This window comes from Natrix helvetica, assembly GCF_964273705.1.
Source record: "Natrix helvetica genome assembly, chromosome: 6".
Classification (NCBI taxonomy): domain Eukaryota; kingdom Metazoa; phylum Chordata; class Lepidosauria; order Squamata; family Natricidae; genus Natrix; species Natrix helvetica.
In genome coordinates, this window is record NC_138553.1 from 57,770,824 (window position 1) to 57,797,082 (window position 26,259).

At 40.6% G+C, this 26,259-nt stretch overlaps 1 protein-coding gene across 4 annotated transcripts in view; it reads right to left on the reverse strand.

Annotated features, from left to right (window-relative positions):
* The window catches only part of PNPLA8 (patatin like domain 8, phospholipase A2), a 72,413-nt gene that overhangs the window by 18,534 nt on the left and 27,620 nt on the right, over positions 1–26,259 (reverse strand). For all 4 annotated transcript variants that reach the window (XM_081957213.1, XM_081957215.1, XM_081957212.1 and 1 more), the window contains exons 7-8: positions 20,495–20,552; positions 7,722–7,916 (exon numbers count right to left, since the gene is read on the reverse strand). In XM_081957213.1, the coding sequence (XP_081813339.1) occupies positions 7,722–7,916; positions 20,495–20,552 (253 nt within the window). The remainder of the gene's footprint in view (positions 1–7,721; positions 7,917–20,494; positions 20,553–26,259) is intronic.

Here is a 26,259-nt window from a genome sequence, read left to right on the forward strand (position 1 = left end):
GGCGCGGTGCCGCCTGAGGCCGGGATCGAGGCTGCAGTCCGGAAATTTACAATTTACAATTCGCCTGCGCCCTCAAAACCCCAGCCCTCGTTTATAACGCGCACCCACACTTTGATTCCTTTTTTTGGTACAAAATTTTCCGCGTTATACTCGAATAAATACGGTACTTCTTTTTAAAAAAAAGGGGGGGGGAAAGTAGTTGGAAAAATTGGTTAATATGCACAATTTCTACATTTCTTTTAGATATTTAATTTGGAAATAGTAACTATTTCATTATGATAACTAATAACATATTTTTATTCTTTTGCATTTTTGTATCTTAACAGCAGAATAAATTGTAGCATTTTAGAATAAAAATATGCAGCCATAGTGTAGATTATTGCATAGAACAGATAATTCTATATCTCAAAGTGGGAAAATTTGAACCTATTTGGGTGTATCTAAATATGTCAAATTTCAAAATATAGCAGCTTTAATTTGCAGCCACAGCTATATAATCAACCAATATCCATCCATCCATCAATAGGAATGTTGGTTAAGTGTCAACTTTCCTGTCAAGAGTGGTGCTTCCAATTAAGCTTCCAGAATTATAACATTTAGGTTGCTGAAGGATTGTGAAAGCAAGGAGAGAGTTTAGTTTACCTCATAGTCTACAATCATTATTTCCCAATCTCGCATCTTGCACAGCTGTGTAAGATTTTTTTCTGAGCTATACTGTATTAATTATATGGTCTAGGTTAGTGACTGATTTCTGTTGTGGAAAATTTCCATCAAATGTATCCATTATATTTCCAGAGAAACTTCTGGCAATCAATTCCACCATGTTATGAAAAAGGCATCATTGTTCCTTAACATCACCTTTTCTTTTTACATTTAAAAATATCCTTCACATATGTTTCTGAAATTTGGTATAATGTTCTCTATTACATAAATGCAAGCCTTAGATAATAGATAGATAGATGATGATAGATAGATAGATAGATAGATAGACAGACAGACAGACAGACAGACAGACACAGACATATTTATTAAAGATAATTAACTCATTTCAATCATGCATCAATTTCTATGAAATAAGACATGCTCCCATTGCCAAGAAAATTATGGCCAGGTTACACATTGCATCTTATTTCCTTTACAAAGGATTGTATTTTTTATCATCTCCCACAGTATGGGAGAAGAAAGCTTTGCAGTTTGCAGCTGATGATATGATATATAGCTACTATATGAAAGTACCTTTGGAATGACCTAGTCTAGGGGGATTCATTCCCAGACACATCTCTCTCTCCAGATTTGGCTTCTGCATGCCATCTTTTAAAATAATCTCTACATTCTATACTTTAAAATGATTGCACAAGTGACTTTTGTCCACAAATAACATGTGGCCATTAGTATCAAGAAGTAGATAATCTCATTAAAGTTCGTTATTAATTAATATCTTCAATCAGCAAAGCTGAAAAATAAAATAATTTACCAGCAATAATCTAAAATATCAGTGGTCATACTTTTTGTGGCATTTCTCCTATTTTCTTCCCAAGCATAGTTTTTTTTAAAAAAACAGTAAAGTTATGTGAACTAAATACCATGGCACTGAAAGATGTGATTTAGCAAAATGAATTCTGATACTTGGAGCTTGCTGGCTCCATAGCAACCATTTCACCTCAATGCCTGTGCAGACATGCTTTGCATTTCTAGTTCATTTTCACAGACTTGCTCTGTTGTTTATCTTTATTGTATTTGTGCAAACTCCAAATTAGCACAAGAATATTACAAAGGAAAAAGATTTATAATGGATATTTTCTCTTAGAGAATTTGTCTATTCTTAAATTCAAAAAGATAATGTTCTTATATTGCACATCAAGTGGTTCTAAATATAGATAGTTTTCAGAAATTGGATTTTTGCCTGATAAATATAAGGTAAATGAACACTTAAGGTAAGATGCTATTGTGAAAGCTTGAATGCATAGTGCTTTCATATGTTATTATTAGCAAATTTCATGAAATTCAAAGGAAAATACATTTGCATGTAAGAAATATTTTTAATATAATTTGCACATTTCTATAAAAATGGATTGAATCCAAAACCAAAAAGTAAGCACTGTAATAATGATATGTTTTTTTTTGTTCTTAAATTTTTTTATTGGTTTTAAAAGTTTTACAAAGGAAAAAGGTTAAGAGGTTATGGAACATTTTGACAGCTACATCGTGTGTGGGGGGAGAAGCCCCCCCGGGTCTCGCAACTTTTACAAAAAGAAGAAATAAAGAACTATGAACATTTACATAGATATTAGCAGTTTTAAGTTTCACACCAAATTGTCAGTATGTTTCAATCATTTTACTTTTGTCACTTCCTTAAAAATACATTGTAACAACATTTAGAATAGTATTTCAATTCACTTTTGTGATCTGAGTCTTCTTGTTGTCTCCTCCCCCCCCCCGTCCACTGGCAGAGCCTCAGCCCCTCCCTGCCTTGTATCTTGTGTAGCATCCCCCACATCACCTAATAGAGCAGTATGTTTTTTCATGAAAGCTTCTGCTTCTGCAACTGTGTTAATTCTGATTCTACTGCCCTCCCAAAAAATCAACATGCCTTCTGGTAACAGCCACCTGAACCAAATCCCATTATTATATATATATATATATTGCTAAGAAGGTATATTTCCTTCTCTTGTCTCTTACTTTCTTTGGGATCTGCTTAAGAATGGCTATTTCTTTATCCTTATATTTTAATGGTCCTCCCCTTTGAGCTCCTAGAACCTCATCTCTTGTGGTTTTCCTAAGAAATTTAACATGAACCTCCCTTGGAACATCATGTGTTCTTGCATAGGCTGAATTGATCCTATAAATCAAGTCGATATCCCACCCAAGCTGTTGTTTATCTCTATTGATATATTCTGCTAACATTGTGGTCATAATCTCGTTAAGATCTTCATTTTCGACTTCTGGTAAATTTTGAAACCTAAGAAAAAAAGACATCCTTTCAAATTCCGTTTTTATCACATGATTCTCAAATTCTATATTCCCCCTTTGGATTGCCTCCAGGCCGTTCCTCATCCCAACCGCACCCTCCTCCAGTACACCTATCCTCTGCTCATTCTGTATAGTTTTTGTTGTGTCTCTCTGAGCTGGTCTTTTAAGTCCTGCAGCTGTTTTTTCATTTCATCCTGTCCCTTTAAGAGGGCTTGAAGCATCTGCTGAGTAGACAAATCCTTTGAACTCTCTTCAGGGGCTTTAGGTTGTAAAAAAGACCCCAATTGTGATTGGTAGGCAATAGGGCTGGACGTAGAAGATGTCGGGGCCGATGAGGCCTTTCCAGGTGGTAATTTTTTTGGACCTATCATGAAACTCAGAGATAGTTATTGTTCTATACAGGGAATGGTGTCCGTGGGAAAGCACAGCCGGTAGAGACCACCAAACAGGCAGATCCAAAGGAGAGTAAGTTGTTTAGTTCAAGACCAAAGCAGATGGGTGAATCAAAACATTCCAAATCCAAGGAAAAAATTTGTTTGAAGAGGCTCCTGGAGATCTCTGGGGTGGAATTTAAATCAAGGTAGCAAAGTTTTTCAAAGGAGGAGTCTCGTGCTCAGAGACAAAGAAGAAAGAGGAGGTGAGCCATCTTGGCTCAGCCAGCACCGGTGATCAGGAAACAACAAAGTCAGAGTTCACATACATAGCTTAGAGAAGAATCAGCTCAACCATCCTTTCTCTCACAGTTGTAGTCAAAAGAAAAAAAAGGAAAAAAAGGTTTTCTTTTCCTTTTTCCCCATTAACCAAGGGAAGTGAAAGTATTTCAAACTTTTTAAAACTTTCTCTCTCTCCCTCGCAAGGGAGAGATTTTCCAAGTGCCGCTTTTCCGAGGGGGGTGGAAGTTTCCTCCCCCCTCCACTTTTAACTCCTCCACTGGTTGAAACAAAGTCCAGAAAAAAAACTGCAAATCAGTCAATAAGGTATTAAGCTGTAAAAGATCCGGGGAGAGCCCCCACCTCACCGCACTTCAGCTGTTGCATTCAAATTAATTGCTTCCTTCCTGGCTGCGCTCGGCGAAGCGCGCGTTGGCATTCCGCGCACTCCCTGCGCTCCACGGCTCCTGGGGCAAAGCTGGAGACACCCCCCCGTGGCCGCTGCCGTTCCAGGGGGTCCCAGCAAGCCACCCCTACGGCAGGGCGCCACTCCACGGCACCCTGTGCTCCCCTAAGATCTAGGGGAGCCCACCGAGGCAGCGAGAAGGTGGACGCACGCGTCCGTCGCCTTCGGCTGCCAGAAGTAATCTCCAATGATATGTTGTTTACAATTCATTCATACATTCATAGAATTTATATACCAATCCATGTACACTCTAGGAGTTGAAGAACAATTTCAATACATTATAAAATAACAGCAAAAACAGGAGCAGCAACATGATGCAGAATTCCTTTGCAATAATGAATCAGCAACACATTTCTGTTTATGCTGATTTCAGTGTTGAAATTCAACAGCAAGGAATAGGACATCTATTGGAGTATGTGCCTTGTCATGTTCCTGAATTCATATCCAGGTTAAGTTGGCATGAACAAAAAGTATTTTTTCCTGCAATAAAACCCAGCTAATTCATTTTAGCAATAGTTAATAGAATAAATGTAGTTTTGTTAAAAACATACAAATAGTGACTCTTTTTCAATTTAGAATCTTTATGTATATACTAGGATGAGAACTTAATGTACTTTTTTCTCAGAACCCTATAATGCATCAGACAAGCAGGCTTCTCTGATAAAAGGAAATGTAGTAATGGATTGTTTATACAGAGATTGCTTAAATCCATTTTACACTGAGAACTTACTCCTATAAGAAAATGAAAATGAACTCCAGTTCTCTGAGCTCCATGTCACAACTAATAAAGGATGACTTTAAAGAAATCCCACCTTTTTCTTTACATTTCCTTTATTTGTACAAAAAGCAAGCCCGTGTTATGATAGAAATGATTCTTATGCTCTTTTAGCCTCTACTGATATTTTAGGCATAATTCTACATATGCAAACTTTTAACTGAAACAGGGACATAAAACACAATGTTAAAATAAGAAATCTTCTGTTAAAAATATTCCAGAAATATTTAATTCCTATAAACTCAAGAGAAGGATATGTGACAGAAGTGACAGAAAAGGCTGCAAGTGAAATGTTTTATTAAAGCTAGCATGCTAGTATGCCTGACTATCCCAGTACTTTAAACAAGATTGTACACCATCTAAATGTATAGGCCTATTTGTATAATATAGGCCCATTAACTTTTCATCACAGATGTACTATATTGGCTACACTATTACAGACTTGAGGTCATAATGATCTCTGTAGCAAAAAGACATTCAATGTTTTTATGGTTGGATCTAAAAATGATGTATAGAGCAGTAAATCAAAAAATTGTATTGATCTCTATCAAATTCACACCGGCAGGTCACTTTTTGTTTCTCCATCCTTGAATTTCAATCTTTCTTCTCTAATTTTTACACTGGTCCACTGAATGATGGCGCTAATAATTTCTTCAGAAAATAATAATTTCCAAATCTCTAGGGGAGTAGGTGAATTTCCAAGATTTCTAGCTGCTGGCTGTAGACCAAGTAATTGCACAACAATATTGTGACTAGTGGTACTGGATCTATTGTTTCCAAAAGGTGCAGAAGAACATTTGAATTTGTTCTTGCCATATAAATTGCATGATGTGGATTGTATCTGGTCATCATTTTCATTGGGAGCTTCATCATCACTGATGTCAGAATCAGCGGCGGCGGGGGATGGGGGGTGCTTCCTCATCGTCTGTTACAAAATTTTAATTACAATCTGATTCCACTTCACTCAGATCACTCTCTGCTTCTCCATACCATTTTAGAACAGTTTCTTCGAAGTTTGGCTCACCAAATTGCATTCTTTTTGGTGGAAAACTTGGCCCCAACATTATTAAAAAAACATTAACAAAGATTTGCAGTCCAAATGACTGAAACTCAAATTCAAATGCCGCTACAGAAAGCATCAAATAACTGATGCAAGCGCAATGCTGCATACACTCTTATTGGTGGGAAAACAAAAGCTAATCGCAAGTGGAATGGTTCATTTCTAAAAACAGGGTGACCGAACATTTTGGAAAACTGTTGTGGTCATTATGACTGCAGGTCTGGGGTTATGGGTTAATGTAATAAACCTTCAAGTGAAACAATGAATGCTAGAAATCACAAATCCTATCTACCCATCACTTCTGTTTCAGCTTAAGCATTTGAACTGTTAAACCTTGGTCCAATCTTTGGCTACCTTCTAAACTTAACACTCTGACTATTCTGAATTATTGCCTAGGTTTTACTATTGTTACTGTATTCTATTTCAAATATCACATGTATCCAGGATACCATCTGTGTCATTTGCCTTGGACTTTCTGGATCAGGACAGCTAAGAAATTTAATGAAGTCTATTTATATTTACCTAATATAGAGATTTTCAAGTCATAAAGTCTTCTAAACAGATGGTCTAATAAAAAAAAACCACTGACAGCTATGGAAGCAATGTTAAAAATTGTATTATTTAAATATAGAAATCCAGTGCCCTGAGCCACACAAAAAAGGTTTTTTGGACAGAAGGAGAATGGACCTACAGTTTTTACTAAATTTTAAGTTGCCTTATTCTCATTGTTTTAGTAAAATACTTTTAAATTTTAAAAATGGGAGATAAATTAGTGCCTCTGAAATTATTGAGGTAAAGTACCAGGAAAGTTTTAATATAACTGTAAAACATTGTTCCTCAAGTTTTCCTCTTGAAATTAAATCTGTCTAACATAGGACTTTTCCATGTAATTCTGTAACTTCCAACAATACTGATTTAATATTAATTTAAGTAGATCTAACTTTGCCCCTTTTATCTTGTCCTTATAGCCCCCAGGCTATAAAGCTCTCTTATTCTCTCAGAGTTTAAGAATAAAAATTCTTTGCATTAATTTCTGTAGATATAACAATTTTTTCTTAATACAATAACTTCCAAGGACGCTGGTCAATTACCAAAAGTAAAATGCATATACAAGTATTCATGTTTATAAAAATATTTATTTATTTTAACTGGAAGGATGCATCTCTCTTCCCAAGAATTCATCATATAGAATTCATCATGACTCTTTGATGTGTTTGGATATGTAGCTTAGAATGCATAATCAGACATCTAGATTAAATGCACTGATCTGAATATCAGACTTCAAATTTACTTCATTTTTGACATGTTATAATGAAATAAGGACATATTATTTCCCTGTATTTTTAATGTTACATATAAAAGGGCTTTTATATTCAGAGAAACAATTATGAGTATCAGTGCACAACTCTCCCAGCAGACTCCATGCCATTAAAGTTTGTCAACATATCTTGAAACATGCAGAATACTGTCACAGATCACAGTGCAACTAATACTTTCATTGTCAGGTTAAAGCCATTCAGACTCATGAGAGTGCTTGAATTACAGATGCTTCATGCTTTGTGAACTTTTGGCAAGGAGCCATAGACAATCAGCCCACATGTATGTACATGTAAACGGAGAGTGAAATATAACAGTGACATGAGGAAATATCATTACCAGATACTGTTTAAACTTATTGTTTAACTGAACATTAATTAAATGTATGATTTAAGTATGTTAGGTATGCATCCATAAATGATTAGTTTTATTCATCCTTCTACAAAGAACTTTGAGCATTTAAAATAAAATATTACAACTAACCTGATGAAGATCATTACCCAGTGCATATTCTTGGAAATAACCTGGTGCTGCAGATGATGCTCTGATAGCTTGCCACAATTTATAATGGCAACCCCCAAGATAGTGAGACTTTACTCCAGGGAAGTGATTGTAATTTCTAAATACAAAGGCTTTCAGTGGTGTTCCTCTGCTTACAATAGTGCTTATGGCAGCCACCTAATAAAAAAAAATACTAAATTTTATCCAGTTATAGCTGCTTTTCCAATTATCATTATCCCTGCCTTACAACAATCAGCTATTAACATGTTAGATCAATCTAGGATTACATCATTCATATTCATACTTATATATTATTATAAATACAAACACATATATACAGCAACACACATATATAGAATAAATGGGATAGATTAAAGTATTTTCATTGGAGCTATATATTTTTCAATTTTTAAGTAAGTATTTTTTACTAAAAGGATGCGATGGCCTTATGGTTAAGCACTGGACTTGTTGACTGGAAGATTGGCAATTGGACCCAAACATAGCGTGATGGGGTGAGCTACTGTTCTCCCCCCAGCTTCTGCCACCCCAGCAGTTCAAAAGCATACAAATACAAGTAGATAAATAGGTACCACCTCCATGGGAAGTGTTCTGTGTACCTCGGCATATAGTCACATGACCACATAAGTGTTTTTGAACATTGCTGGGTCCCTCAGCTAAGAAATGGAGATGAGAACCACCCACTAGAGTTGGATACCACTGGTCAGGAGAAACTTTTACTTTAATTTTTTTTTTTTTACTAGGCAGAGTTATGTCTGAAGGCATTGCCGGATATGGTTTTGAGTTCATATTTAAAGAAGAAATAAAATGAGTCCCCTTGCCTCTCATTCCATCATTTGATCAGACTTTGTCTTCCAAAGTCATGTAATTTGCTCACTTTTGACATTCACATTGTAAGTATTTTTGATATAGTTGAATATAACAGACTGGGAAATCATGGCATTATTGAAAACAAGACAGATCTTCCTATTTTAACACAATGATAGTCACACTATACACAGCATGCTAACTGTTACTATTTCTGAAGGAAATTCTGTCCTTCTAGCCCTCTATTAGTATAAAGCAGTTTTCTTAAGAAAAATAAAGCAGTACATAAAATGAAAGTGAACAAAATCTTTATCATGCTTCAGAGATTATAAATTAAAATGGAATGTATTATTGTTTCCCAGAATAAAACAATGAGAACTGGGTCTTCAAGGCTTCTATACAGTAATGGACACAAACTGATCAATTCTGCATTGAACTTACTCCTAGTAAGTCAGCAAATAAACTTTTTTATATATTTCCTAGGGCACAGACTTGCCTTTGTCAGTGACATTTGTTATATCTCTCTAGTGTTTCCACATACCCAATCACAAAAGGCAAAATGCTATTCAATCAACTAAGTTAACAAATACAAACAGTGTCTTATATTTTCTAAGCAGTTTTAACAACCTTGGGATAAAAAGTTGGGAATTAAAATCAAATACATGTGTGAAGCTGAAATATGATGAATTTCTTTTTTTTTTTTTTTGTGAGATATCAGCATAGTTTTGAGTGTGTTGAGATAGCCAATACTTTTAGAAAATTAATGAAAGTAAACACTAAACTTCAGTGTGTTAAAAATGATTGTTAATATGGGTTGAATTATTATTCTGTCAATTGAACAATGTTAAAAAAATAAGTGACTTGACTTTACACACTTTACAAGCCTCTACAAACATAATGGAATATGGCGGGGAGGAGGAGCTGAAGTCACGACGAGACGATGTGCGATCTCAATGCTCTGAGATCGCAGTCGATACTTTTGCCACTGGGTGGTCCAAATGAACCTAAACCATCCCGCAGAGACGGTGAACAGGAAGAATACGTCTTGCTGATCTCAGGGACATCGCAAAGTCCCTGATTGATCTAAGAGAAGTTCTTCAAGCCAGTGACAAAAAATCCAGCCATTTGGCTGATTAAATTGGGGTGGTTACAAAATGGAAGCATATGGAAAGAGAGTTTCCAGCTGGTGAGGAATTTTTACTGTTTTAAAAGTGACTGCCTATAAAAAAACTTAAAATTAATTTAAATTGGAGAACAGAAGAAATAAACTGCGGAATTAAATTTGGACTGGTTTTGGACACTGGGTTATCTTACTTTTTAAACGCTATCTTCACGGATGGAATTTATGTAAGCCTTTTAAAATGAATGGATTAAGTTTCCTTCTATTTTTTATTTTTTTTACTATTTTCTGTAATCTATGGACTAAAATTCTCCTCTTTCATTACTGTGCGTGTTTTTCTAACTCATTTAAGAATAGGACTTTTTTTAAAACTTGAAATACAAAAAAGAAACAAAAAGAAACAAAGAAATTTCAACGTTGCAACACTGCTACTCGGAGGCTGGAGGTTTGTGTATTGGAAACGAAACACTTTAATTCTTTTTCACTGATTATCCTGGCTTGGCACTTCAAGGTCTTGTTTATAGAGTGATAAGAAGAAAAGCACGCAGATGTTCCTTTGAAGTATATTTTTAACCAGAGAAAGGTGAAATGTTATTGTGAATCTATGCTTATTTTTGTTAAAACCTTCTAAGCTAGAGCAGCAGTGTTTGTTAGCTGGAGATAATGGCAAAATTTCAACAGCAGAAAGAAGTTTTAAGTCTGCAAAGCATACTCTCAGAAATACAGAAATTATCAGATACACATGAGAGGATAGAGAAGAAGTTGGATGACTTAGTGCATTTAATAGCAAAATATGATGAAGAAGTTGAAGATGCTAATCAAATGGAAAAAGTAGCGGTTAAAATCCTAAAAATCGAAGAGGAAAATGAATATAAAGAAATTAAAATTGCTGATATTTATGGTGATTGGTTTTTCTCTGAAAGGGGAAAGAGTGGAATACTGAAAGAGGAATTATGGAGGGGGAATTTACCCCAGATGGCAAGATACAGAAGAATAGAAAACAAAAGAATTTATGGATTTAAAGAGAGAAATGTTATTAGTAATATTATTGATAACACTACCGACAATCAAAGATAAGCTGATTAAGGAAACAGAAGAAGGGCATCAAAATTACATGAGAGATTTAATAAGCAAAGAGTTGCTAAGAGGAGTCCATACAAAGTTGATTAAGGAGATAATTAGAGGACTGACGCCACAAATGGCAGAAGATATGAGAATGTTTTGCTACTGGAAAGATACAGGTTGATAGATGGAAGAGTATAATTTAAAACTAGCTAAACTTAGTCGAATTTAGTGACAATAGATATAGTTAAATAAATAATTGATAATGATAATGTATACAATGTGTAGTGTTATGATAAGTAATAACTGGACATGAATATTAAATGGTACCCATGAAAGGAAGATTAGAAATCCTTTTGGATTAAATAGAAAGGTTAATAAAAAAAATTAAGTTAGATTCAGTTAAGTCTTGATTATTAGGGGGAAAAGTGGTATGATGTAGGATATAGTCAAATAAAGGAGGGATAATGATAATAATGTATATATATGTATGGGTACAACATAAGGAAACTGGATGTAAAATGTAAACAGTGATTTGGAAAGGAGGATTAGAAAAATTTGTTATTAAATATTATGGATGTTTAGCTAGAATAGGACATAAGGATTCAGTGTTATTGGAGGATTTTAGAAATAGTAAATGAAATGCCATTATGTGGTTATGTATTAAATCTTGGTATATTTTATGATGAAGGATGTTTAAACAATTATAGTCAAATGAAAATGGAGGTATGATGATGGTAACATGTATAAATATCTGAGTTAAAATACTTGAATTAATATGAATTATGTTTGTTGACTGTGGAAAAATGCATGTAAGTCTTTTTGTAACCAACTGATATTTATTTTTATTTTTTTTATTTTTATTTTTCAAAATTTATAGACCGCCCCCTCTCCCCGAAGGGACTCGGGACGGTGTACAGGCATCTCATTAAAAACAGATACAAAAGATAAATACCCTTAAATACCCTTAAAAGCGAATTAAACCTAAATTCAGCTGTACAGAATAATAAAAGTTAAAATCAGCTAAAAAGCGTACCCCTAAAAATTTAAAAATGCAGACTTGAGGGACTAAAATTGGGATTAGGCCAGGCCGGCTAAATTGAACAGGTGGGTTTTAAGCTTCTTACGGAAGGAGCGGAGGTCGGTGGTAGTTCTGATGTCCGGGGGGAGGTCATTCCAGAGGGTCGGGCCCATTACAGAGAAGGCCCTACTCCTGGGCGTCGCCCGCTGGCATTGCCTAGTGGACGGCACCCGGAGGAGTCCCTCTCTGTGAGAGCGAATCGGCCGAAGGGATGTATGGGGCAGGATACGATCCCGCAAATAGCTAGGTCCTGTGCCATGGAGCGCTTTAAAGATGAAAACCAACACCTTGAAACGCACCCGGAAAGCCACAGGTAGCCAGTGCAGCCCGCGCAGGAGAGGTGTTACGTGGGAGTATCTAGTGACTCCCACAATTGTCCGTGCGGCCGCATTCTGAACCAGCTGCAGCCTTCGGGTGCATCTCAAGGGGAGCCCCATGTAGAGAGCATTACAGTAGTCCAGTCGGGACATCACAAACGCATGGGTGACTGTGCAGAGGGCGTTCCGGTCCAATAGGGGACGCAATTGGCGCACCAGGCGAACCTGGTGAAACGCCCCCCTTGCCACGGCTGTCACATGGTCATCCATTGACAGCCGGGCATCCAGGAGGACGCCCAAATTGCATGCCCGGTGCACGGGGGCCAGCTGTTCGCCCCTAATGGCCAGTGATGGACGCAACTGGTTGAACCGGGGTGCCGGTAGCCACAGCCACTCCGTCTTGGACGGGTTGAGCTTGAGTCTGTTCTTTCCCATCCAGATCCGTACGGCTTCCAGACATCGGGACATCATTTTGACGGCATCGTTGGGGTGGTCCGGGGTAGAGATGTACAGCTGAGTATCATCAGCGTACAGATGGTAATCCACCCTGAACCCATGGATGATCTCGCCCAGCGGCTTCATGTATGTGTTGAACAGGAGAGGCGAGAGGACCGACCCCTGCGGCACCCCGCAGGTGAGCAGCCTTAGGCTCGACCTCTGCCCCCCTGTCAACACACATTGCGCTCAACCAGAGAGGTAGGAGGAGAACCACCGCAGAACGGTGCCCCTCACCCCCAACCCCTCCAGGCGATGCAGTAGGATACCATGGTCGATGGTATTGAAAGCCGCTGAGAGATCTAATAGGACCAAGATGGAGGAACAACCCCCATCTCTGGCCCTCCAGAGATCATCCACCAACGCGACCAAAGCCGTCTCCGTGCTGTGACCGGGCCAGAAGCCGGACTGGCGCAGGTCCAGATAATCAATTTCCTCCAAGTGCCGTGGGAACTGTTGCGCCACCACACTCTCTACAACCTTCGCCAAAAACGGAAGGTTGGAGACGGGACGGTAATTAGCTAACTTAGCTGGGTCCAGAGAAGGCTTCTTGAGTAGGGGCCTCACCACCGCCTCTTTCAAGACGGCCGGCAAGAACCCCTCTCTCAGTGAAGCGTTCACTAATTCCTGGAGCCAGCCTCGTGTGACCTCCCAGGATGCCAGTATAAGCCAGGAGGGACACGGGTCCAGTAAACATGTGGTGGCTCGCAGTCGTCCACGTAACCTGTCCATATCGTCGGAAGTAACAGAGTCAAACTCCTCCCAGGATGGCACCTCAAGACCCACCTCCAACGTCTCTTCTAGACCGCTAACAGAGACCCATTTGCTGCTAATCTGAGCGATTTTGTCCTGCAGATATTCCCCAAATTCCTCTGCTCTACCCTGCAAGGGGGCTTCCTGCGGCCTCTGTGAAAGGAGGGAGCGGGTCACCCTAAACAGGGCGGCAGGGCGGTTATCTGCGGACGCAATAAGAGTGGCACAATATTGTCGTTTGGCCACTCTTAATGCCACAAGGTAAGTCCGTAAATAGGCTCTCACCTGTGCTCGGTCAGACTCGGAGCGTGACAATCTCCATCTGCTCTCTAGGCATCTCTTGCGGTGCTTCATCTCCCCCAGCTCCTCGGTAAACCAAGGGGCCTGGGTGGTTCGATGCCGCAAGAGAGGCCGCAAAGGCGCAACGAGGTCCAAGGCCCCGGCGGCCGCATTATTCCATGCGGCCACTAGGTCCTCCATCCGGGTGCACGTCAGGGCTACAGGGAATGGCCCAAGCTCCGTCTGGAACCTATCAGGTTCCATCAAGCGCCTGGGGCGGAACCATCTAGGACATTCCGGTTCCGCCTCCCCGCGATGGGGAGTAGCGGTCGGAAAGTCGAGCCGGAGAAGTGAATGATCTGACCATGACAGGGGCGTGATAACTAAATCCCCTACTCCCAGATCACTCCTCCACTGGCCAGAGACAAAAATAAGGTCCAGTGTGTGACCTCCCTCGTGTGTGGGGCCCTGAATTACCTGGGTCAGGTCCATGGCTGTCATGGAGGCCATGAACTCGCGAGCCGCCTCGGATGTTTCCCCTACCGATGGCAGGTTAAAGTCCCCCATGACTAGCAGCCTGGGGGTCTCAACCGCCATCTCGGCGATCACATCGAGGAGCTCGGGCAGGGCCGCTGATGCATAGCGAGGAGCAGGTATACAATCAGACATAAGGACTCACAACTGGTTATCTGTGGCACAGTGAACTCTCTTGGCTCAAGGCCTTCCCTTACGATAACCGCTACCCCGCCACCCCTAGCCTGGGCCCGCGGCTGATGAAATGCACGGTAGCCTGGCGGGCACATTTCCATGAGGGGGAGACCTCCCTCGTGGCCCAGCCATGTCTCCGTTATCCTTGCCAGGTCCGGCTCCCCCTCCGAGATCAAGTCGTTAATGAGGGGGGCTTTGTTGGCAACGGACCTGGCGTTGCATAGCATCAGTCTCAGGCTCCGGCTCTGTAGGTCCTGACCACCTAGGTTGATATAATTTCTACAGTATGTAAAGAAGGATGTGTTGTGTTTGTTTTGAAAATTAAAAAAAACTTTTATAAAAAAAAAAGAATATGGCCAAACATTTTAGGATAGAAGAAGCTAGTTTAAAAAAGCAACAGTTTGAAAATATTCTGGCTAGAGTTTATTGAGAAAAAAAATTGAGAAAAAGTTTCTTAATGCATTCCATAGGAGAGGCATCTGACTGTTCCATTGTAAACTCACTGCTCCTGGTTCATATGATCCAAAATAGACCATACATACCGTATTTTTCGGAGTATAAGATGCACTTTTTTCCCTGAAAAAAGAGGCTGAAAATCTGAGTGCGTCTTATACACTAAATACAGCATTTTTGCCTCTTGAAACCCCGCCCCTTCACCAAAATAGCCGTGCATAGCTTGTAGGAGGCGTTCAGAGAGCTCCTGGGGGCTGGGGAGGACAATTTGCCCCCCCCAGCCCCCAGGAACACTCTATAACCGTGATGGCGAACCTATGGCACGCGAGGCGCTGCCCTGAGTTTACCTTTTTAAAAGCTATTTTTCGCCTTCCCCAGGTTCCAAAGGCTTTATAGGAGCCTGGGGAGGGCGAAAAGAGCCTCCCCCGCCCCCCGGAGGCTTCAGGGACGGTCCCCGAGCAAACCGGAAGTGACTTCTGGGTTGCTCGGAGGGTCGTTTTAAGCGTTACGAAGGCTTCAGGGACCGTCCGAGGCTTCCCTGATGCCTTCGGAGCGCTTAAAACGACCCTCCGAGCAACCCGGAAGTGACTTCCGGTTTGCTCGGAGGGTGGTTTTAAGCGCTCCGAAGGCTTCAGGGACCGTCCGAGGCTTCCCTGATGCCTTCGCAGCACTTAAAACCACCCTCCGACTTCCGGGTTGCTCGGAGGGTGGTTTTAAGCGCTCCGAAGGCTTCAGGGAAGCCTCCGGACAGTCCCTGGAGCCTCCGGAGGGCCTCTGTGGGGTCGGGGGAGGCTCTTTTCGCCCTCCCCAAGCTCCTATAAAGCCCCTGGAGCCTGGGGAGGGCACAAAAAACCATGTAAAAATGGGGGGGTCGCACGTTGTGCGCGCATGCGCACTGGGGGGGTCGCACGTTGCATTATGGGTGCGGCACGCCCACACTCGACCCCCCTGCGCTCCCCCTTGTGGCACGCGAGCCAAAAAAGGTTCGCCATCACTGCTCTATAAACTTCCTAATGTCCTTTTTGGACAAAAAGGGGCCTTTTTTGCTCATTTTATGCCCCCCCCCTCCCCAGGAACACTCTACAAACCTCTTAAGGGCTATCCATGCCCTTTTTTTGTGCGTCTTATACTCCAGTGCGTCTTATACTCTGAAAAACCCGGTAGCCTTCTCTCTGCTTCCCAGTGTGTGTGTGTGTGTGTGTGTGTGTGTGTGTGTGTGTGTGTGTATGTGTATACTTACTTATACCATTCTTTTCTTGATCTGCTATCGATTCTCACAATTTTAAACTTAGAATGTTTTGTAAGTCAGAAACTTCCCTGGGAAAGGGGACGCTCTGGAAATCAAACCTTTTGTTCACCCGGATAGCTGGATGGTTACAAAGAGCTACTTGAAGAAGTAATTGAGTAAGTCTCTGGTTGGGGGCAGGGCAACAAAAGCAAGTTCACTGTGGAAGAACCAGGCATTTAAAATGGACAATAAAGTCTCCACTGTTTCTTAGACACTAGTGTTTTCTATATTTACTTTTTGCTTTAAAAGGGCTCCCTCTGACTTTAAGATGGTGAGGAGGGGAGGGGTTGGTGTATCCGAGCCAAAATAAAAAGTTGGAAATCACTGTGGAAACTACAGGTAGTCCTTGACTTATAACAGTTCATTTATTGACTGTTCAAAGTTACAACAGGATTGAAAAAAGGGACTTATGACCATTTTTCACTTATGACCATTATAGTATCCCCATGGTCACAAGATCAAAATTCAGATAATTGGGAACTGATTCATATTTATGATGGTTGCCGTGTCCTAAGGTCACGTGATCACCTTCTGTGACCTTCTGACAAGCGAAGTCAATGGGGAAGCCAGATTCACTTAACAACTGTGTTACTAAGTTAACAACTTCAGAGATTCACTTAATAAATGCGGCAAGTAAAGTTATAAAATGGGGCAAAACTCGCTTAACAAATGTTTCACTTAACAATAGAAATGTTGGGCTCAATTGTGGTCATAAATCGAGGACTACTTGTACTTTTGAAACTTCTAAAGGATTTTATATCTTTAATTGACTGTTGAACTTCTTTGCCTTTAAAATAAAGACTTCCTAAATGGTGTTTTGATCCTGTTGTGAGGAGGGGGAGAAATGGATTTTAATTGCTTCTGATTGGATATTGTGTGGGTTGTTAAAACAAAGAGGCACAGACTAAGGTGTTTTTTTATATTGCAGTGGAGTTGTTTGATCACATGAGGGAGCCAAAAGACTGAATTATTAACTCTTATTAACTGTCCAGTAGCATCATTTCACCCATTGGATTTAATGTTATAAATTGACTAGTTTAAAATTTTAAACTTTAGTTATATTCTGACAAGATGGTTACACACAAGAGGATGGAAAAAATGGAAAGAATATCTGGAGATGCAGAATTTTTAATCTTTTTGGCAGTTAAAACACATGAACTACTGTAATTCAGACAATGGGAACAAAACTTGATACACTCTCAAAGAAACTTTGTGAGGAGACGCAACACTTGACTGGAGATATTAAGCTGTTGAAGGATAGAATGGATCTTATGGAACATAAATTGAAAGAAAGAGGTCCAGAGCCAAGTTGATTTGGATGAAAAGACCCTCTTAGAATTAGAACTTAAAGCAGCTACAATTAAGATTCTGGGTAGTTACTGAAGAGTCTGGAGAGGATATCAGATAAAGGATAATTAAAGCCTTGGCCCAGTTAATTAATTGGGAAGAAAACACCCTTGAACTTGAAATAGACAAAACTTAAACTCCAGATTTGCTCATATTAGGAAATTACCTTAGGGTTTTAATGAGCTTTAAAATAAAACAACAATGTTTATTAAGAATATAGCTTCACAAGACTGTGATATCCTAGTGGACAACCATTTAAATATGTCCTAGTGGACAACCATTTAAATATGAGCCAGCAGTGTGCAGCAGCTGCCAAAAAAGCCAACACAGTTCTAGGCTGCATCAACAGAGGGATAGAATCAAGATCACGTGAAGTGTTAATACCACTTTATAATGCCTTGGTAAGGCCACACTTGGAATACTGCATTCAGTTCTGGTCGCCACGATGTAAAAAAGATGTGGAGACTCTAGAAAGAGTGCAGAGAAGAGCAACAAAGATGATTAGGGGACTGGAGACTAAAACACATGAAGAACGGTTGCAGGAACTGGGTATGTTTAGCTTAAGAGAAAGAAGGACTAGGGGAGACATGATAGCATTATTCCAATATCTCAGAGGTTGCCACAAAGAAGACGGAGTCAAACTATTCTCCAAAGCACCTGAGGGTAGAACAAGAAGCAATGGGTGGAAACTAATCAAGGAGAGAAGCAACTTAGAACTGAGGAGAAATTTCCTGACAGTGAGAACAATTAATCAGTGGAACAGCTTGCCTCCAGAAGTTGTGAATGCCCCAACACTGGAAGTCTTTAAGAAGATGTTGGATAGCTATTTGTCTGAAACGGTATAGGGTTTCCTGCCTAGGCAGGGGGTTGGACTAGAAGACCTCCAAGGTCCCTTCCAACTCTACTATTGTATTGTATTGATATAATTGACTAAAAAGTCTGGTTTTAGAGTTGAGAAAAAGGTGAAATATTTGGGGGTCATATTGACAAACACGAATGCAAAACTATGTGCCTCTCTGGAATGATATCAAAAAGAATTTATTAAGATGGGATCAACTGCATCTATTACTATTGGGTAGAATTTCTGTAATTAAGATCAATGTCTTACCAGAAAAACTTTTTTTGTTTCACACATTACCAATACTTGCAATTGATACTCCATTTAAACAATGGCAGATGGATATTTCTAAATTTATATGGCAAGGAAAAAAATCAAGAATTGGATACAAATTACTGTAAAATACTAAGGAAAGAGGGAGTTTGAGGTTTACCAGATTTTAAATTGTATTTTGATGCTTGTTGTTTGGTCTGGCTAAAAGAGGAGTGAACTTTCAGAATAAGAGGCTATTTGATCTAGAAGGTCATGAATGAATATTTGGATGGCACGATCATTTATGGTATGACAAGGTTAAAGTAAATATTGATTTTAATAATCACTTCTTAGACGTGCCATTCTAAGAGTTTGGAATAAATATAAAACAAGGTTTTTTAATGAAGATGCCTCTTTGGACATCCCTCCAGGAAGCTTTTTTCAGAAAAGAAACGGTGGCGAAGCCAGACTCATGGTCAAATAATATCTTTTAATATTGGTGATCCTATTCTCAAGTCTAAGGAAGAGTTAGAATCAGAAGGATATGTCTGCCATTGGTTCAGATATTTACAATTGAAAGAAAGATTTAAATGAGATAAAAAGAGTTATGGGTTTGACTTTGTTAAAAATGAATTGGAAATCTTACTGTGTGGTCGTGATGAATATATTATTGCTAGGGTCTATAAATTATTATTGAATTTGAATTTGGAAAATAAATATGTAAAGCATTGCATGATTCAGAGGGCAAGGAATTTTGGATATAATGTAATGCTTGAACAATGGGAGAATATGTGGACGAAAGGTTTAAAATTTACAATAAATTATAATTTAAAAGAAAGAAATTATAAGATACTGTATATATCACTGGCATTTAAAACTAGACAAGTTGTCAAGAATGTATAACAGTATTTCAATGAATGTTGGAAATTCAAACGTAAAGAAGGGACTTTATATCATTTATGGTGGACATGTGATAAAGCAAAGAAATATTGGAGTAAATTCATATTCTAATACAGAATATTCTTAAAGTGAATATAAAGATAAAACCAGAAGCTTTTCTTTTGGGTTTAATGGAAAAAGACTTGGGGAAAAAATGGGAACTTTTATGTTACATATGTTGAAAGCAGCAAGATTACTCTATGCACAAAAATGGAAAGACATTTTGATTCCCACAAGGGATGAATGCCTTCAAAAGTTGATGGAGTTAGCAGAGATGGCTAAATTAATTGCTTTGATTAAAGAAAAAAAATACAACTATTTTATTTCTACTTGGAAACTGCTTCTGGACTTTGTGCTTGAGATGGAAAACAATGAAACGTTGATTTTGGGTTTTACTGATTAATAGATTTATTGTTATAGAAATGGCTAGTTTATACTATTATCTAAAAGTAAAACGTTGATGTTTTAATGTTTAATGTTATTATCTTATTCTCTTTCACCAAAGGGAGTTAGAAATCAATGCCTTTTCTTTCTTTTTCCTTTCCTTTCTACACTTTTCCTTTCCCTATTTTTCCTATAATTTGCTTTTGTATTTTTCTTTTTTATATTATAAACTAAGAAAAAAAGAATGTCTCAACTAACAAGCTATTAGGCTATTTGAACTGCTCATCCTTTTTTTAAAGGAAGGAAGAAGAATGCATATCAATACTTTGTAAGATATGATTAAAAATAAATAACCTGTTTCCCTGAAGATTAAGACCCAACTGGAAAATAAGCATGATTTTTCAGGATTATTGTAATATAAGCCCGATCCTAAAAAGAAGGACCAGTTAAGATTGTCAGCCAGATGGAAACATTTAGTACCATATTTTCCCCAAAATAATACCTAACCAGAAAATAAGCCCAAATGCATCTTTTGTAGCGGTCTTATTTTGGGGGAAACACAGGTAGCAACAAATTCAAGGAAAATAGTAAACACCTTAGGAAAATAAACTTACCTTAGGACATTTAGGATTTCTTGCAGTTTCAAACATAACATCGGATCCCATTCGTTCCCTACACAAACCAGATAAATTGCCAAGATTACAATTTTAGAGTTTGCACTGTCTCTCCTTCCTCTTAGGAACTACAGTTCTCAATCATGTAGGGAGCGTGGTTTTGCATTCATTTGTCTAGTTTGATTAAAATCAACATATAAAAAGCATGTGCTAAAAGTGAGAATTAGCTTGGATATATGTCTGTTTAGCACAGTATCTCTATCACTGATTGTAATAATTTCCATGGATAATTTCTATTGCTTCATTTCTATTAATTTTAATACCATGGTTTTGGTTTTTTTAAAGAACTTAAATCCTGAATGCCTTTGGGATTTAGAATCAGTTCAGTAAAATTATTCTTATTACTATCTATTACTATTGGTTGTTTTTTGTTTTTTTTACAGAAAGAAGGAATAACTCATTAAAGTATTTTCAGCATTACCAGCTTTTCTTGACAGATTATTTAAAAACAGTAAATTTTAAAGTAATTACAATCTTAATTTTTCAAAAATAGCAGTTAGACATATATTCAGAAAAAAACCCAAGATCCACAAGCACCAGCTGGCAGTAATTAAATCCTTAATTTCTACTCACACTGACACCAAACAGCACTAATTCAATTGGAGCAACACAAAAATCATCAGCCACACTAGCACCCATCATGCTTATGAGCTCATAGAAGCCTGACACGCAACGAACAATTCCATCAACAGACATATTGACCTGCAACCAGCCTACAATCCAAATCAACCCCACAGCTAACCAGAGACAGCATTGACCCTCAACTAATCCATGTAAGCCCTTAATCAGCACTTCACCTCCCAATGATCTTCACTGATGTAACCTCCCCATCACAAGACTTCCACTGATGATACATACCTGAGCCATCACAAGACCCATTACGAGACTCTCACATGACACACCCACACCTGTCTCATCACGAGACCAATCACAAGACCGATCACAAGAACTTCACTTTAGACACCCTCACTTGATCCATTATAAGACCACACAAAGCCCTTATAAACAGAAGAACACTGACATTGACATCCACTAAACTCTGTTGACCATGTTACCAAGCCTAGTAATGAAACATTTGGAAACCAACCCACAAGCTCTAAGAACTCATCTTCATATATTCAGAAAACAGAGCTATTAAATTCATTTCCATAAATTGCTCTGGATAGCAACATGGGCAGTAAATAAATGTAATAAATAATCATATAGTTTGCTAGAGTTGAATCAACACAATTATTTGATTTAAATCTCTATAACATTAACCTTAGACAAAGGAAAATCTGTGTTTGAATTAAGGAGATATCACATGAGGACTAAATGATGGAACCAACAATCAAAGGTTGGTTGTATAAAGCTTTGCCTCCCATATTATATTCAAGCAGAAGATAGCTGGGAATTGAAAGTAGAAGGCTCTGAAGCTCATAAAACCTAATCTGGAATGACCTCTTTCGCCCTAGCCTCAGTGAGGAACACAGGTTTAGCAACAGCATTATGTTAGTGTATTGATATAATTCAATTACTTTGTAAAGTTAGTAATTCTGTTTAAAACAAGATTAAGCACAGGTACGAGCATATTTGAAGACGTACCTCGTGGCATTAAGAGCGGCCAAACGTCAACATTGTGCCGCTCTTATTGCGTCTGCAGATAACCGCCCTGCCGCCCTGTTTCGGGTGACCCGTTCCCTCTTGTTTGAGAGACCACGGGAAGCCCCACTACAGGGCAGAGCAGAGGAGTTTGGGAAATATCTACAGGACAAAGTCGCTCAAATCCGGACGGGATGGGCCCCTTTCAGTGGTCCAGTAGAGACGCCCGTGGCGAGTCTTGAGGGACCGCTCTGGGAGGAGTTCGACTCGGTTGCCATCGAGGATTTGGACAGGTTGCGTGGACGTCTGCGACCCACCACATGTTTATTGGACCCGTGTCCCTCCTGGCTTGTACTGGCATCCTGGGAGGTTACGCGCGACTGGCTCCTGGGCCTGGTGAACGCCTCGTTGGGTGAGGGGTCTCTACCGGCCGCCTTGAAAGAGGCGGTGGTGAGGCCCCTGCTCAAGAAGCCTTCCCTGGACCCAACGGACCTAGTCAATTATCGTCCGGTCTCCAACCTTCCTTTTTTAGCGAAGGTTGTAGAGAGTGTGGTGGCACAGCAGTTCCCTCGTCACCTGGAGGAAAATGATTATCTAGACCCGCGCCAGTCCGGCTTCCGACCCGGGCACAGCACTGAGACGGCCTTGGTCGCATTGGTTGATGATCTCTGGAGGGCCAGAGATAGGGGTTGTTCCTCTATCCTGGTCCTATTAGATCTCTCGGCGGCGTTCGATACCATCGACCATGGTATCCTGTTGCGCCGGCTAGAGGGGCTGGGAGTCAGGGGCACCGTTTTACGGTGGTTTGGCTCCTACCTCTCTGATCGGACGCAACGTGTGTTGGCAGGGGAGCAGAGTTCGACCCGGAGGCCACTCACATGTGGAGTGCCACAGGGATCGGTGCTCTCGCCTCTCCTGTTCAACACATATATGAAACCGCTGGGCGAGATCATCCGTGGTTTTGGGGTGGGATATCATCTGTATGCTGATGATACTCAGCTATACATTTCCACCCCGAACCACCCCAATGAGGCTGTCGAAATGATGTCCCGGTGTCTGGAGGCCGTACGGGTCTGGATGGATGGCAACCGACTAAAACTCAACCCTTCCAAGACGGAGTGGCTGTGGCTTCCGGCCTCCCGGTTCAACCAGGTGCTTCCATCTCTGGCCATTGGGGGCGTCCAACTAGCCCCCATGGAACAGGTGCGCAATTTGGGCGTCCTCCTAGATGCCCGGCTGTCCATGGATGACCATGTAACAGCCGTGGCAAGGGGGGCGTTCCATCAGGTCCGCCTGATGCGCCAATTGCGCCCCTTATTGGACCGGGATGCCCTACGCACAGTCACCCATGCGCTAGTGACGTCTCGCCTGGATTACTGCAATGCTCTCTACATGGGGCTTCCCTTGAGATGCACTCGGAGACTACAGTTGGTCCAGAACGCGGCCGCGCGGGTGATTATGGGGAGGACTAGATACTCCCCTGTAACACCTCTCCTGCGTGAGCTGCACTGGCTTCCTGTGGTCTTCCGAGTGCGTTTCAAGGTTTTGATTATGATCTTTAAAGCGCTTCATGGCATAGGGCCTAGTTACATGCAGGATCGCATCCTGCCCCACACATCCCTACGACCGATTCGCTCACACAGAGAGGGACTTCTCCGGGTGCCGTCCGCCAAACAGTGTCGGGGGGCGACACCCAGGAGCAGAGCCTTCTCTGTGATGGGCCCAGCCCTGTGGAATGACCTCCCCCGTGACATCAGGATTACGTCCGATCTCCGCTCCTTCCGTGTACAGCTGAAGACCCACCTTTTTCAATTATCTGGCCTGGCTCAATCGTAATTTTTCTCTTATTCCTCCTAACTGTTTTTTAAATTGTTTTTAAACGTTAAATTTTTAATTACATATTGAGTTCTTACAATTGGGGTATTTTAATGCTAATTTTAACTGTCTATATGATGTAATTTGTTACCTCCTCCGTGTCCGTGTCCGTGTATGTGTATATGTGTTTGGTATGTATGTATGTCTATTTGTTTTTTATACATTTTCTATGTTTTATATGCTCCATTGTACGCCGCCCCGAGTCCTACTTGGAAAGGGAGCGGCTAATAAATTCAATTTATTATTATTATTTATTATTAATGTACTTTTGTTCCTATGTTAATTACCGTATTTTTTGCCCTATAAGACGCACTTTTTTACTCCAAAAAAGAGGGTGAAAATCTGGGTGCGTCTTATAGGCCAAATGTAGCCACCTGGGCAGTGGTGGGTTTCTGCCGGTTGGTCAATGAACCCGGAAGCTCCGCCCCTGTCACTCACTCGCAAGTCCTTGGTGTTTTTTTGCATCGGGGCTTGCTGCAAGACAGAGGGAGCAAAGACCTTTTCTCTCTCTCCAACGTTCTTTCTTTCTCTTTCTATCTTTGTCTCTCTCTCTCCCTTCCTTCCTTTCTCTCTTACTCTTTCTTTCTCACTCCCCCCCTCTCACACACACATACGTACCTTCCAGTTGGCAAAAATTTCTGTTTTGCCAGCTGGGAGGCTGGCAAAGAAGCCTCCTTTTCCCTGCCGCCCGTGGCACTTCACTTGCTGCAACTCGGACAATGGGGAGGTGGGAGTAGCGCTGTCCAGGTTGCAGCAAGAAGAAGGATCGGCTGCGGGAGTCCGGCAGAGCAGCATGCGGAGCCGCGCAGAGCCCCGGGGAGACGGGCTCTGCGCGCTGCTCTGCCGGGCTGCCGATCATCCGCTGACCCCTAAAGAAGAAGAATTGGCTGCGGGAATCCGGCAGAGCAGCGTGCGGAGCCGCGCGGAGCCCCGGGGAGACGGGCTCTGCGCGCTGCTCTGCCGGGCTGCCGATCATCCGCTGACCCCTAAAGAAGAAGGATCGGCTGCGGGAGTCCGGCAGAGCTGCGCGCGGAGCCCGTCTCCCCGGGGCTCCGCGCGGCTCCGCACGCTGCTCTGCCGGACTCCTGCAGCTGATCCTTCTTCTTGCTGCAACCCGGACAGCGCTACGCCCACCTCCCCATTGTCCGAGTTGCAGCAAGTGAAGTGCCACGGGCGGCAGGGAAACGAGGCTTCTTTGCCAGCCTCCCAGCTGGCAAAACAGAAATTTTTGCCAACTGGAAGGTACGTATGTGTGTGTGAGAGGGTGGGGGGAGAGTGAGAAAGAAAGAGTAAGAGAGAAAGGAAGGAAGGAAGGGAGAGAGAGAGACAAAGATAGAAAGAGAAAGAAAGAACGTTGGAGAGAGACACAAGAAAGGAAGGAAGGAAAGAAAGGAAGGAAGGAAGGAAGGAAAGAAGGAAGGAAGGAAAGAAAGAGGGAGAGAGAGACACAAGAAAGAAAGGAAGAAGGAAGGAAGGAAGAAAGAAAAAGAAAGAAAGAAAGAAAGAAAGAAGAAGGAAGAGAACTTATGATCACAATTGAGCCCAAAGTTTTGGTTGCTAAGCAAGAGCATTGTTAAATGAGTTTCATTCATGAGTTTTTACAATCTCCTTTCCAGCAGCATTCACTCAAACCAGATGCATATGAGGGGGTTATGAGACCACCAGATGAAATATGGGGGTTAGAGAGCACCAGATGAGATATGAGGGGTTATGAGACCACTAGATGAAATATGGCTGGATAAGAGAGCACCAGATGAAATATAAGTGGGGAGGGGAAATGAAGAACATATTGGTAATATTGACAGTTCTTTCATTTCTGGATTTCTTGCTGTTTCTTGCTCTGACTGTTAATGAGAGTAAAGATAGTTCTTAATATGTTACATGGTTGACATAAAATTGTTCTTAAACTGCTGTTAACTTTATACAGTTGATATAAAATATTTTACTATAGTATTTGGTTCATAATCTTTTTTGTCTAGATTTTCCTCCTTTAAAATTGGGTGCGTCTTATATTCCGGAGCGTCCTATAGGGCGAAAAATACGGTAAGTATCTGCCTATCATAATTATTACCACATTCTGCTTACTTGTGCTAAAAAATTCTAAACCATAAAATGGATTTAGTGATGACAGAACAAAATCATAAGAAAAAGATCTCCACACCAAGGATATATGATACAGTGTTAGTTAGGTTGCTGCCCTGTTGTTGCCTCTTTAACTCAAATACAAATTTTCCAAGGGATCACTGTGC